General features: G+C 37.1%; 1 protein-coding gene across 5 annotated transcripts in view; it reads right to left on the reverse strand.

The window, feature by feature from the left end:
* EML4 (EMAP like 4) overlaps positions 1 to 14,406 on the reverse strand; it is a 149,753-nt gene that overhangs the window by 30,358 nt on the left and 104,989 nt on the right. For all 5 annotated transcript variants that reach the window (XM_042829861.1, XM_042829853.1, XM_042829874.1 and 2 more), the window contains 4 exons: positions 8,875 to 8,998; positions 3,719 to 3,868; positions 2,132 to 2,201; positions 804 to 914 (listed from right to left, as the gene is read on the reverse strand). In XM_042829861.1, the coding sequence (XP_042685795.1) occupies positions 804 to 914; positions 2,132 to 2,201; positions 3,719 to 3,868; positions 8,875 to 8,998 (455 nt within the window). The remainder of the gene's footprint in view (positions 1 to 803; positions 915 to 2,131; positions 2,202 to 3,718; positions 3,869 to 8,874; positions 8,999 to 14,406) is intronic.

Raw genomic sequence — 14,406 nt, forward strand, 5'->3', positions numbered from 1 at the left:
TTTTGTTGTTTTTTTGTATTTTGGTCTTTTTTTTTTTTTTTTTTTTGTTTTGTGTTTTTGTTTGTGTGTGTGTGTGTTTGTTTGTTTGTTTTTTTTTTTTTTAAAAAACAATTCTCTGCTGCTGCAAGAATAGGATTTTCAGGAGGTTGATACCTCCTAGTGATTTGGTAAAAACGGGAAGGCAGCTTAAAGATGAAAACACATGCATTGTACACACACACAAAAAAAAAACCTCAGCAGCAAATTGGAAATGAGAATTTTATCAGTGACAAACAACACAACACATTTTCATTCCTTACTATTCTGATAAATTTTGTGGGCACAGTAACAACACATAAGATTTATCTTATTCTATGTAAAATTACGAAGCACAAATTGATTTTTTTTTTTTTTTTTTTAATTTCCTGTTCATGGATAAAATCCTATTACAGCAGTGGAAGCAGCCAAGCTACCCTTTCCATCAGAGCCCACTAAAACATGTCCATGAAGCTCAGTAACATGCTTGTTTTTAACATCTAAACAAATAAAAGCTCCGTCTTGTCCCACCCCAACCACCAAGACCAGTGCAGGTTTCAATTTCCAGCCAAGGTATTTCTGTGCCTTCTATTTATTCACAGAGCTTGTTTGTTGCCACAACTCTACAACTGCAATTTCTGTTTTTCACCTCGCTCGTCAGCTGTTTTTATAGAGTACACTGAGACTTTACTAACACACTTTTAATACCAAAGCAGGTCAGCAAGGCAATCACATTCAGAAGGGTCAGACAAATCAGTTATATACCCCAATAGCAGCATCTGTCTTACCGCTTTTGAAAAATCCAAGCACCCAACTCCACGCTCGAAAGTCCCCAGGCCGATAACCTGCAGTGTCACCAGGCTCACTGAGTCCCACACTCTAACATGGGGCTGCAAGGGCTGTGCAAAAGCAATGGGACAAACAGTGTCATTGACAGCAAAAACATCCAATGAAGCCATCAGGTTATGACATGCTATCCAAGCAGCAAACTGGGGTGAAATGAGTTGTGTCAATGCTGCTGTTGGACTGTGTCTTGAACCTCAAGAGACAAGAATTGAGATAGCTTCTGCCCACTGTGTGGGAGCTACAGATATCATGTGGGCATTTGGTACTTGTGAACATAAATCTGCAGTTTAAACCATTGAACAAATAATGGAAGAGCCGTCTTGAATTTCAAACCCCAGACTTAAACAGCTTGCACAACTGAAAACATATTTTTTATAACATATTTTTTAAAACATAAAAGAATGCAGAAAGTAATATTAAAAAACACAACCCTAGTTGTACTGAGTCACCTAATTATAACCAATCACTCAAGGAAAACCTCCAAAGGTATATTTCATCTAATTACTACCCCCAAAACAGGTTAGCTTCATAAATCCAAAACAATTACAAAATAAGTAGGAATTGGCTTAGGGACAGCATTCACCATAAAAAAAAAAAAACAAAAACAAACCAAAACAGAAAAAAACTCATAGTTAAGCAAAAGTTCAGTGGAAATTACAACAATAGATGTTGAAACATTTGAGTAAGGGATGTACTTAATGTGTTTCTATGTTTCAAGGCATCTGTGTTATTTTCTTTATAACCTTTGTGAAAATAATCTCATTATTCAACTTAGCTCACCGCGGACAAGAACTTTTAACTATGCTTGTCCTTAACTGAGCAAGCTTTCTAGCAAAGCTTGATGCACTTTCAACAGATTCCCAAAGTTGGTTTCCCTTCCCATGAAGCCTTATGAGCACATGGAGCCACCGAACTGGGGTTTATTTTCCTCTGGGAGAAGAGACATTGAAAGAGATGTAACAAGTGATGTAGCCTTACAAAACAATTACAAGGCTCACAGTTGCTTGCAGGATTAAATATGAATTTTCCATGTCACAGATTGAAGACTATGAGCCTCTACTCTTTTTGATGTATGGCTGAGTGTCTATATGGTAATACCTATCACTAGAAATATATACTGTTAAGCTTGGAAGTAGCAAAATATCTCACTAAATGCAGTGCATAAGAAAAACTGCAAACAGAAGGTGATCATGAAATTAAAAAGAAAAATAAAACAATTTTCCCTGATTTTCAAAACAAGACACTACTGCTCAACAGCTCTATTACTTACCCTTCCATCTTTATCCACTCCAGCTAACTGTCCTGTTGCAATTCTAATTTTGTCTGGATGAACTGCAAGACTAAGACAGACAGAAATATGACTTGCTTTTGCTGTCATCACCCTTCAGAACTGAGAGGTTTTTTTTCTTTTTTTTCTCTCTTTTTTTTTTTTTAAAATTTTTATTTTTCAACAGAAGCCCATGAAGTCATTTGTGATTCTAGATCCCACTTTTAATGAGACAGCTTGAAAATTTTCTTTGTCAGACTATTTTGTCACATATAATACTGCAAAATCCTGTGTTAATCAGGCTTTTGTAATGGCTGCTGGCATACAACCAGGAGTGCCACAAGAGCCACCTCCACATGTGCTCAGAGAAATAAATCTCAGGTTTGCACTATACTGGGAGTCTACTGTAACAAAATACACATTGTCTCATGTTGAACTTCCTAGATATAGTTACCTGCCATTTTTATAAGCACTACAGCATACTTCATATGCCCAAAGCTTTGGATAGCACAGGTTTGTGCTATCCAAAAAACAGCTAGGAGGATGGACAAGGGTACATGCACCCAGGAGTTAAGGACTACTGTCTCTAATGAAAATCTCCAATGTGGTACACTCTCAGTGTAAGTCAAAATCTGCTTTTGCTTTGAAGGTAATGTAAAACAAAACAAAACAAAACAAAAACAAACAGATACAATAATTTCCAAGTCCACATCCTCTTACTCCTGCTTATTTTTTTACTAGCCTTGTCATTTGCTTCCTCTGTAAAATTACGAAGGTGAGGAAACTAAGACAACAGGCAAGACGGAACAGTAGGTGGGGGAATTAATAAGCCAGGATGGTAGACACCAAAATGTTTAAAATTCAGTCTAAGTTTCTGAAAGAATGTAAATAACACAAGTCTGGTGGCATTCTTCCCACAGGAAGCAATTACAGTTATGAAAGCAGGCTAGAAGAAAAGAGGTTTAGACAGCAACTCCTTTCTTCCACTCAGGTATAGTGAGGATATACCATTCAAATCAAAGCTCTCTACTACTTTTCAGACTAATGTTGTGAAGTGACCAACTAACTACATTTGCATCAACAACGACATTGGCTTCAATTTTCCTGCTTTTATGTTTTGTTTGCAAGTGTCTTTCTCTTACCTCAGATGGTCTAAATACTTGGATGGGGCACTAATCAAAAATGAGAAAATTATCATCTGTCTTCCATTTGATTTTCTAATTCTCCTCAAGTCTACAAATTGCCATATTGCCTTTAGCTGCTTGATCTAAAAATTTGGTTGATATCAGTTTATAATTCTTGGAGTATGTATTTAGAACAACTTATTCAGATACTCTATCTCTAATCTGGCACTTCTAGATTGTCTACATATCTGGTTTTAAATTTAAGCCAGAAACACTAAGCTAGTGTGGAGTACTCTAGCTCTGTTCATTTGTATGGTGTTCACTACAGTGAAATCTACTGAGACAAATGAAACAAAAGAATAACTACAATTATGATGATATTAATGAGATCACAGATACAGTAAAAGAATTAAAATAACGCCTTACTGAATTATGACACACATACACACAAATGTTTTATACTAACCATTTAACGCAGTCTGTATGACCCAGGTAGTGTCGTTGAGTTCTCTCTTCATAATTAAATAGTACCACAACTGATGCTATGAAATATACAATTTCTCCGGTAGGAAGGAGGTAAACATTGGCTCTACAATCTCTTCCACGGTACCCATATCTATATGCATATTTTTTAAGTCAAGGTTTTATAATCATTGTATATCACATAAAAATAAGAAACAACAACCGTAGAAAGGATGTTTCCTGGGGATCTCTCATGTCACAAAGTGCCATTTTTGTTTTCCTCTGAAACTACAGCACAATTTTAGTAACAGTTTAAAAATATATTAAAATAAAAAAAAATAATATTAAAATTTAAAAAAATGTATTAAAAAGAATCAAGACTTCAGAAAAGCGATCACTGTTAAAAAGTGATAATCATTGATGTGAAAATGTAAGGCACTGGGGTAAAACAAAATGTAACTGTGTCACCTTACAGAAATTCTCAATGTGAATTTTCATGAGGTAGCAGCAGGATGTCACTATCCAGGCTTAACACCTTTAACAGCAGTAGAGTTGGGCACCTCCATGCTGGGGACCAGTACGTTGGCTCTGCTTGGCTTTTCAAAACAAGCATGTGAAAATTCCTTCAGAAAAATGCAAACTGTGGCACAGCAGCTGCCAAGTTCAGGAAATAGTGTTTTAGAATGCTTTAGAGTATTTTTAAAGCAAATAAATCTTGAAAGGAACTGATAGTAAAAAATAGTCTACCCTAAACAACCCAATATACATAAAACGGATGATTTTTCTAAAAAGCCTGCATTACTTTCCTGCCCCTACAACATTCAGAGTTTTTAAGCACTACAATCCAGGCTTGGTTAGCCACGATCAAATTTTATTATAACTTGTTATTACTTTGAAACTGGTGCAACTTTCTCCATTTAGACTATTAATGTGGTGGTCTACTTGTTTTTCAAGTCCCACAGTCATTAAGTACTATTAAAATCATCACTCAGACTGCAGTAGTAGCTCTGAGATCTTAATTGTAAAAAACAAACAAACAAAAAACCATCAAACTTTCCTGTTATGTCCTGCACAACACACAAGACAGAGGTTCCCAATTCAGCACCAACTACATCTGCAACAAGAAAGAAAAAAACATGCAACTTTAGCTGAAGGATTCCAAGCTCTTGGATAATCAGAAAGAAAGGACAAAGTCAAAGACCAACATGGAGAAATTTGAATGGCTCAAGCTAGCTGTCTCTTATTAAAAGCAGGCATAGTAGGCCAAATTTTGGAGCATCTAAACTAATATCTCCCCACTTGACAGCCTGGACAAGGGCTCGGACAAGGGCTACCTTTCTACCAAAAATACCACCACACCCCTCTCGACGTCACCCTCCACTCCCAAAAAAACCCCTGCATGCTACCAGCAAATAAAGTGATTTCCTCTTATGTAGTCTTATTAAACTACAGTAATACTATGCCACTAGAACACTTGCAAAATTAAAATCATTAAATACTGTAACTAAACCATGGTTTGAAGAGGGATAATGCATTCAGTCTTCAATTAAGTGCCTTAAGATCAAGGAAACGGAAACAGATTCCCATATTGTAGAATAATACAGTGACTCTGAAAATGAAATTATTCACTGTTTTCTTTAACAAATGATATCAAGAGAAATACTGATGTAACAGAATGGTGAGATAAGAAGAAAGGATGCTTCTGATTCTTCTTTATCATCATTTAACTTCTCACCAGTTTTTCCACCTTTAAACATCAGCGGAACGAAAAGAAACTCTAGAATGGCCCTTTACAAAAGCAAAACAAAACAAAGTTAACTTTCAGAAATGATGGGCTATAAGCCAATGAAAATATTATTTCTATACAGAAACACAGAGAACACTAGTCTAAATGCCATCTCAAAGAAGAAAGGCAGATTGTGTTCATCTCCTGAAAATAGCAAGGACTGCAATGGCAAGGATTTATTGAGACTGACATCTTTGAACATTCATCCTTTTGTAGCAGTTTAACATGCAAAGCTATGGCTAAATATTTTGGCATCCACTACTGAGCTGCAGTATTCACCAAGGCTGCAAAAATAAAAAAATTGTTTTCTCAGCCCATTCCTTTCCTTCAATCCCTGTACAAATTACAGTACCAAACAGTGGCAGCATTTTTAAGGGCATGCAAAGCCATAACCTGTTTCCCGAGAGAAATTTTTACTTTCCTCAAAACGAGAAGTGTTGCTGCTCCACAAAACATCTTCCCGTCACCAAACTCTCAGAACAAAGTAGCAGAGATGCATTAATATAATAATTGCCCTTTCTCTACAGAAAAACAAACAAACAAAAAACAAACAAAAACAACAAAAAAAGCCACAATTTTGATGCCTAACTTATACTAAATTTCAATGTTTATCTTTCAGTGAGGCTGATGTTCCAACCAGGGAAATTCAGAGGTAACCATCTTAATGTTGTGAAGGCTTCTCACCAATCACAAGAACTGTTTTGCCATAAAAAATGACATACTTCACAGATTTTATTGTCTTTTGTTTGTTTGTTTTGAAGTGGATAAGAATAGTCATGGCCCCATGAAGTGATCTCATTGAACAATAGAATTTAATAGCATTGTTACTGCTGACTTGAATTATTCTTACAAAGAAAAACACCAGTGCTAAAAATAAGCTTACAAAAAGGAGTCAGAAATTCCCTCCAGGAACTGAGTAACTTTACACTGGGAGAAGGAAGTTGAAAAGTCACTGTCACTCGTTAGTAACACTAATGGTGATCTCAGCAGCTACTATAGCAGCCCATTCTCCTATTATTAGGAATTCCAGAGATTCCTTAAACAATTCTGAATTGAAGCAAGACTGTATCATAGAGCAGGGAAGTCCAAACTAAATTAAAATTAAATCACTCAAGAAGCAGACACACTCAAGAGCTCAGATTTCCCCATGAACTACTTTATCCTGCCAAGTCACTTAGTTCTTTTCCAAGTGACAGGGCAGGGCAAAGAACAGCAGGGTGTTTTCTACTGAACCTATAGTTCTGGCAATCATTTGTTGAAAATATTCCTTCTCCCCAAAACAACAACAAGCAAACACCAAAAGCCCTACCCTACCTCAAAACTTTTTCCCTCTCTTCTTGCCTGAAAGATGTTTATTCTCACAGTTCATCATTTAGCCTGTAAATGGCATGCTACAGAAAGGTAATATCAAAGGCAAGCATGATTGTACACAACCATCCAGAAGGTAACTGCTGGAGAAATAAAAGGTGTTCAAAACAAAGCATACAGATTGAACTATCGAACACTTGATTGCAAATCAAATGTTTCAGTTGCAAAAAACTGGCATCACTAAAATACCCTGTGAATCACTGTCCCATGTATTGTTCATCAAGTTCACAGGCTTCAGTCTGCAATTATATTTGGATTTTATGGCTGGCTTGCAGACTTATCAGCCTTTGCATGACTACAAGATTTGCAGCTATAACTTTGTGTCTCAAGAACTGAATGCCAATTTTGTTCAATGTCATACAAATCAATATTATTGCTTCAAAAACTTCCCAGCTTTCTCCTCATTGTTTTCTTCAGCATCATATCTAAAAGATATTCTACAAACAGAAACATACCAGTCTCATTCAGGACTATATTTTCTTAAACAGACTGTAAAAACATGTGGGCATTTTGTTTACACAAGATATATTTCACTTTAATTAGCCCTCAGCAGAGAACTGGTTTAACCTGAAATTGAGGTCCTTGGACACCGAATAAGCATTTCCACACTGGGATTTGCACATACTTAGCTGATGGTATGATTTCACGATCAGCTTTCATCAGTCCAAACTTCTTGCTGCTGCTGAAAAAGTACGTCGGACCTTCCTCCAGTGTGCTGGTTGTGCTCCTTGTGTGTTTATGGAACAAATCAAATTAATGAGTTGATCCAGCTGAAAGTTAACTCCACAAAAAAGATTGCATTTCAGCCAGATCAGCAACTGACTCAATTCATTCCATGGTCGTATTAGTGCCAGCATCAGCACCGAGGAGCAGTGACACTAGGAAAGGCAGGGCACCACAGCTTCATAAAGACTGAGTAAGAGCTCAGTTTTCTTTCTGATCAGACTAGTAAACCCAAATTCCTCCTTTATGTTCTACGCTTTTACAATCTTTCTGCAAAGTTGAATAGACTCCACAATTGCTCTTCATAACTGAGTATCCAGTATCATTAGCTTCCCCCAATAAAAGCAGGAAAATAATAGGGAAATCATCTTCCCTAAAATGACTAAGAAAGGATAGTTAAAAAAGATGCATGTCTTAGTTGCTATGGGATATGCTGAGAGAGCTCCTCTCTGTACACATCTCCTGACATACGATAGTGCATCATCAATATTTCTTAAAATCTTATTGCTTTCAGCAAGATCAGAAGGATCAAGCTTCAGATTATTACAACAACTCAAGTGCTGTCTAGACATGTTCTTTTACAGAAGGACTAAAAAGCTTAATTATACAATCAAAACTTATTAGAAGATTCTGTAGAGATGGGAAGACATGAAAGAAGGCCCAAATGTGTGCAGAAGCATTTGTTATGAGCTCCAGATTTACTAAGCCTGAAGAATTGTTGTCAGCCACATAGCTACTCATCTCCTCAGGAAAAATTATTTACATAAAGTACACCGCTCTCCCCAATAAATGAATCCCTTCAATTCAGAGTTGAAACAAAATTAGTGCAAAAAAATTTGGGCAGGTGGCTACTGCAATCATTTCCCATAGATAGGAGCTCTGAGAAATCTTGGATCTTATTCAAGAGCTTCTGTAGATCTAAAATCTCCAGTTATGTACACAAAATAAAAAATAACTGTGTTCCTGAATACGGTCTATCTTATAGAGAATATAGGGGAGGAATTTTGAAACTCAGTAGCTCTCCAAAGGCAATATTCTTCCTAAAAATAAACTGCACTTGGTTTCAACAGTAAAAAGAGTAAAGGTTTTCTGTTTCTACAACTTAAAAATGTATTCTAAAGTACTGACAAACTGCTTTAACTGTTTTGCTATTGCTTTTTTGTTTGTTTGTTTTTAAATATCTTCCTCCATTGAAGACAAGGCTACATAATGAAGAAGAAAGACAAGGCAAGACAAGAAAATCAAACAAGCCACCAAGAGATAGCTACTGATATCAAGGATACACCCACTCCAGTTTTAACTTTTCAGGAGGCAGCTCAGTCCTAATATCATCATAGTTTTCTACATCAGAAGGAATGAACATTGTGATTGGTCGACCCCGCATGAACATCTTGATATATTCTCCCTCTGTTGAAACAAACAAACAAAATCATATTAATCACATGGCAAGTTTACACATGAAAGGAGCACATGAAAGTAGTAGTAAGCGGAGGGATGCAAAAACGATTCTGATACAACTATTTTTGAGAAGTGAGCTTGGTAAAGGCTTGGAACAACACACACACACAACACAGGCACAGTAAGTGCTAGTTGAATTTAATAACTTTCTGAACGGACAGCATGTAACATTTTAGACATGCAAATTAAAGAGATAAGATAAATTTTAAATCTAAATCAAAATGCAAAATTTAATAAATAAATAATCATGGAAACACTGAAGGATATGATCCTTCAGGCTGAAGTAGACCTCAGAAGGTCTTTAAGTCTGTCTTCTGGCTCAAAGCTGGATCTCCCAGAGCAGAGAAGGCACAGCCCTGCTGGGCACCTGGCTGCCTTCTCACACTCCCAGGGCCTTTTCTGCAGAGCTACTCTTTCAGCCTCTTCATCCCCAGCCTGCATCCCTGCTGTAGCTATTCCTTTACATGAGCAGGACTTGGCATTTGTTCTTGCAGTTCCATGAGCTGCTTGCAGGCCTACCACCCCTCCAGACTACTTAGTAGTAAATGAGATTAGATCCTATGAGGGCTTTCCTTCTACTATTAATAAAATAGCAGTTTTCTAACTTTAAAAAAAAATTAAAAAATTCCTACAAATAAAACTTTCAAAGACTTATTATGGTCTTTACACTCTACATGTGCAGCAAAAACAGCAGTGTAACAACTAAATCAGGCCTCAAATTCACAAGAATAACTGCCAATACCTTCAACTCCACTGACACAGGAATTGCATTTCAAAATATACTGATTAAGGGGGACTCAAGTATTTCACAACTTTTGCATCAATTAAATGCTTTTTAAAAATCACACTTCCTTTGATCGCTTCTTTGGTGATTAGTATCCACTGTTAATGTTAATTTCACAAACCTAAAGTAATATAATACATTGTTAAGAAGCTTTTTTTTTTTTTTTTTTTTAAGTAAAATTTGAAAACCATAGCAGAGAGAACTCAAGTGTTCCCCAAGTGTAGATGGCTGATTAAGACTGAAGTAGAATAGCTATGGATTTGTAATATAATCCGAAGAACCCTCCAATCACATTTGATGTGACTAATATCAAGCTATAAAAGTAAAAATCTCAGGACAATTGCTTTTATATTACCTTCAAAAAGTAAAGATGAGACAAACTTTCTATAAATGCCCTGGTAATGCTTACCAGTATTTCCTGAATTAAGTTGCAAGATTATTATCCAGATTGCATGAATGTGAAATCTGTGTTTTGCACCTAAAACATCTACAAATCAAAATTATGAGAAACTGAGCTTTATTCCCACTGAATTATATTTTAATAGCTCACTCCAAACTTGGAAATCTATAAAAGCAAGAGAAAGCAGATGCAAAGACTGACAGTTGTGAGCCATATCAGAAACACATTCACCAACCTCAAAGCCAATGTCCTCATCCTCTCTGAATTTGAAATATCTACACCATTTAGATTACAGAGACATGATCTATCTGATAAGAAACAACTCACTTCTATCTTACAGCCAGAATAAAATGACAGGGAAAAATTTGCTACAATTTTAATCCACTAAGTACGCAAAGCAGTCTTGGACAGAAAAATACACTCCAAGTATTTCTTTCATTCTAACTGAAAACTCTTAACTAGGTCAATGAATCTATGCATCTCAACACTTTCTCTCACATTCAATATTCACTCTGAAGATTTCATAATACTGAAGACTTAATTTGTCAGAAAGATGTTTTGTTGTTTTTTTTTTTGCTCTTGGCAGTTGATTGATCAAACAGCAGTTTGATTTCCTGATGTTTTTACAGTTTTAAAAAAGTTTTTTTTTCTTATTTTTCTAAGTCAACTGTCTGAGGAAGCAGATCCCAATTTATCAAATATACTGAGTTCTCAGCCTTACAAGATACGATTAATGTGACTCATTTTCTACTTCTAGTGTGCTGAAAACAACCTTTTGAGATCATAACTGATTTTACTTGAGTCTTGAGTCTCTCTTAATCCTGTTAGTATGTATGTTTGCTCTGCCCTGGAGGCAAGAGATGAGAATTTTCCTGTTATAGTCCAAATACGACTGAAAGCCAGCACATGAGCTGAGAAAATTCTTCCTGCACAAAAACTGCTAATAACGGAGTAGTGTAAAATTAGCATATGCATAAAGGTTTTTCCTTACTTTGGATATTAATACATTGAAAGTAGAGCCATTTAAGTATCAAAGGAATCAATACAAAGAAGATGAAAAACAGTTGTCCCACTTCTTTCCAAGAACAAATACAAATTCTTTGAACAAGACCTCTGTGAGTCTGTCCATTGACAACAGTAGAAAAATTGCCTCAGATCAAATATCAAAGAACAAACGAAATCACTTCTCAGTTGCTAAACTAAAAACAATAGTTATTTTGAATGTACACTGCTCAAGCACATTGCTGAGAAAGATAAAAGATCTGTGTTATCACTTATTTGACACAAATGTTTAGATAATTATTCTAAGTATGCCTCATTTTTCCACCAAAGTATTTTTACAGTATACACTTTGCAAAAAAAGCAGTACTGATCAACATAGAGAACAAGTTATCAATAACGGTCTACCTACTGAAGTCTGGTGCTTGTGCTCTTAAATGGCAACATTGCCTTTTAAGAAAGATCGTTCATTTCACAAGTCAAATCATTAATTTAATGCCAGGCTTGGCACTCCTGGTTCCATACAGTCAGTGCAAAATCATTCCACAAATTCAGCTTTCAATTTCCCATTGCTGCTTAGAACGGCAGAGACAAGCTGCAACAGAGATGCATATGGATGGAGGTAGCTGCACCTGTTGGACCCTACAGACAAGGAACTTCAAGTGGAATTTAGTCAAGTCTTTGGCCTCTGAAGTCTGGGGAAAAGCCTGTCTGCAGGGCTGTCAGATACAAGCTAGTTCTCTGAACTGCCCTATAAAAGAAAGAACATTCTTGGCTCTTCTTAGCTAGCTGTGTGTATTCAAGATCATCTTTGAACATACACATTTAACACACTTGTCAGAGAGACACAAAATGGGTATGACTTGATTAAGCCTCCCTCCACAGAAGGGGAGGGGCGTAAGAAAAGCAGGCAGACAAAACCCATTGAAAGGTTTTTGTCCAAAGCTGTAAATTTCCTTTCCTCAGAATAACCTGTGGGGCAGATATAATATTAATGTAAAAATCTTTTGAAATACTGGAGAGGAATGGCAGCATATCAACAAAACCATTCTTCAGAGAAACTAATTGCCTAAGGGCAAATTTTTGTAAATGCAAGTTAAGAAAACCAGGAATTTAACTCTTTCTTATCACACTGGCTCAAGTGCATATTCAAGAGCGCCAGACAATCTGCTTATTTTCTGCTTTCTCAGTTTCCAGTTACAAAGCAGTATGTAACTTTTTTTTTTTTTCCTTCACTTTTTGGAACTAAAGATTCTTTCCTATCTATCTCATAACAGAAATATGGATAAATGGGTATTAGGAGGAAAGAAAGAAATTTTAAGGAACTTGGAGGCGAAAAAAAACCCAAAAAACCAGAAATCCTTGTCAATTCTGTGTCTAGTAGTATGCAAACAGCAGGTATCAAAGAAAAAAATCTCTGCTCCTCATGAAGAGATGTTCAGACTCCAACATCCACTGCACAGAAGCATTTTGAGGGCAAGAGGAGCAGGAGGGGAAACTTCTAAAATCCTCTGCACTCAAAAAATGATTCTCCGGCTTCTGCTGTCCTACCAGTACTTCCAAATATGGGTCACATCCACCTAAGAGCACAGTTTCAGACCTGCAGTCAGCACACCCAGGTGCTGTGTAACTGAAGAGCTCAAGCTCAGAGCTGCTGCAGAAGGCAGCGTCACGCAGCCGTATTGCTGCGGCTCTGAAGGCCAGCTCTTTTCTGGGAACAGCTGGAGCTGCTTTTGTGCGGCTTTGAGCTTCAATCCACAGCCCTTGCCAGACTTGCTTGGCTGTGCAATAATTCACCTCTAGAGCCTCAGCTATGTCTTTGCACAAGTGCCAGGGGACATTGGACCAATACTCCCAGTTTTGTGCGCAGGATCAGCTCAGGCTTATGAACCTCACATGGGAGCCCTCCAGCTGTGCTGAACCATGCAATCTCCATGCAGAGCTCTGCAGGATCCCCAGAGGTCTCTGGCTGAGTTAATAATTTCCCCAGAGATGCAAAAATACATGATCCAACACACATCCTGCTATTTGACTGTCCTCTTGCATGATAAAATTTCAGTCTGGCTCCACACAGCCATAAAATTTGCCTTTTATGAACACTGGTGTCTATAACTGCCTGACATACTACAGAGGAGAGCTTACCAGAGTTTTGAGGCATTATTTTTTCACCCCCCTCTAAGGTTGTGTATGTCTGTTAGAATTACTTCCAACACACAATGGATTGCATTTATGTTTTCATAATAAGAGGTTCAACCTTTGTGTGATGAAGTAGCATGTTAGAGTCCTTTTACTTACCATCTCATTTTGGCAAACAACCTTACAGGCTTTTATAGGTAAAACATCACTAACAACTCCTGCACATATGATCTTGCACTTTGAATAATTTAATTTTATCTCCTCCTGCTCCAGACTTCAGGAACATCTAGGTCTTCCTGTATTAAATCTCCAGCTTCCACTCTATTGGTTTGGTCACTCAGCTTCACGTCATCAGCGAAATTTCCTGTGCTAAGTTCATTAGTGTAAACACTAAGCCAAATAGGTCCCAGCAGACTGAAAGCAGACATTAGCAAGCAGAGTATCTGCTCTCCTGAGGATTCTCTGAAAGTTTACGGCCTGCTAAAAAGAGAAGAATAAGTCTGTTGGTGAAACAAGGTGCTGCTATAGAGAGGGACCCAGGAAGCCTGCCTGATCTGCAAACAAACAAATGCATCTTGCTGACTGCCAAGGAACTACTGGTTCATGCTGCTCCAAGAATCTAGGACAAAACTTAACTAGAGAACTGTGGACAAACAGAATGCAAGGACCAAGGGAATTCTGCAAAATCTCCTTATATCAAAACAAGATTCCCATTAATACAGACAAACTTTTAATCAGGTCTTGTGGAAAATGAGAACGCTGCACAAAGGAAACAGTAAAATTCCACTTCATACAAAGCTGATTAATTCACTCTTGGAACCGACAGTTTAAAACCCAGGAATTCATGGAAGAAGCTGGAAGGTAACAAGTGAAAAATATTGCAGGTGAAAACACATCAGAAATATATGGCAATACAACCCTCTGCAGGGCTGAAATCAGTGCTTACATGAAACTAGCACAGGAAGCCTCATGCAGTCACACTTAAGCAATTCATTACTTTGTGAACCATATTCTCAGGGGAATACGGATGGTTTCCAG

This window comes from Centrocercus urophasianus, unplaced genomic scaffold, assembly GCF_019232065.1.
Source record: "Centrocercus urophasianus isolate 14NV4802_14NV808 unplaced genomic scaffold, USGS_Curo_1.0 seq_10, whole genome shotgun sequence".
Lineage (NCBI taxonomy): Eukaryota > Metazoa > Chordata > Aves > Galliformes > Phasianidae > Centrocercus > Centrocercus urophasianus.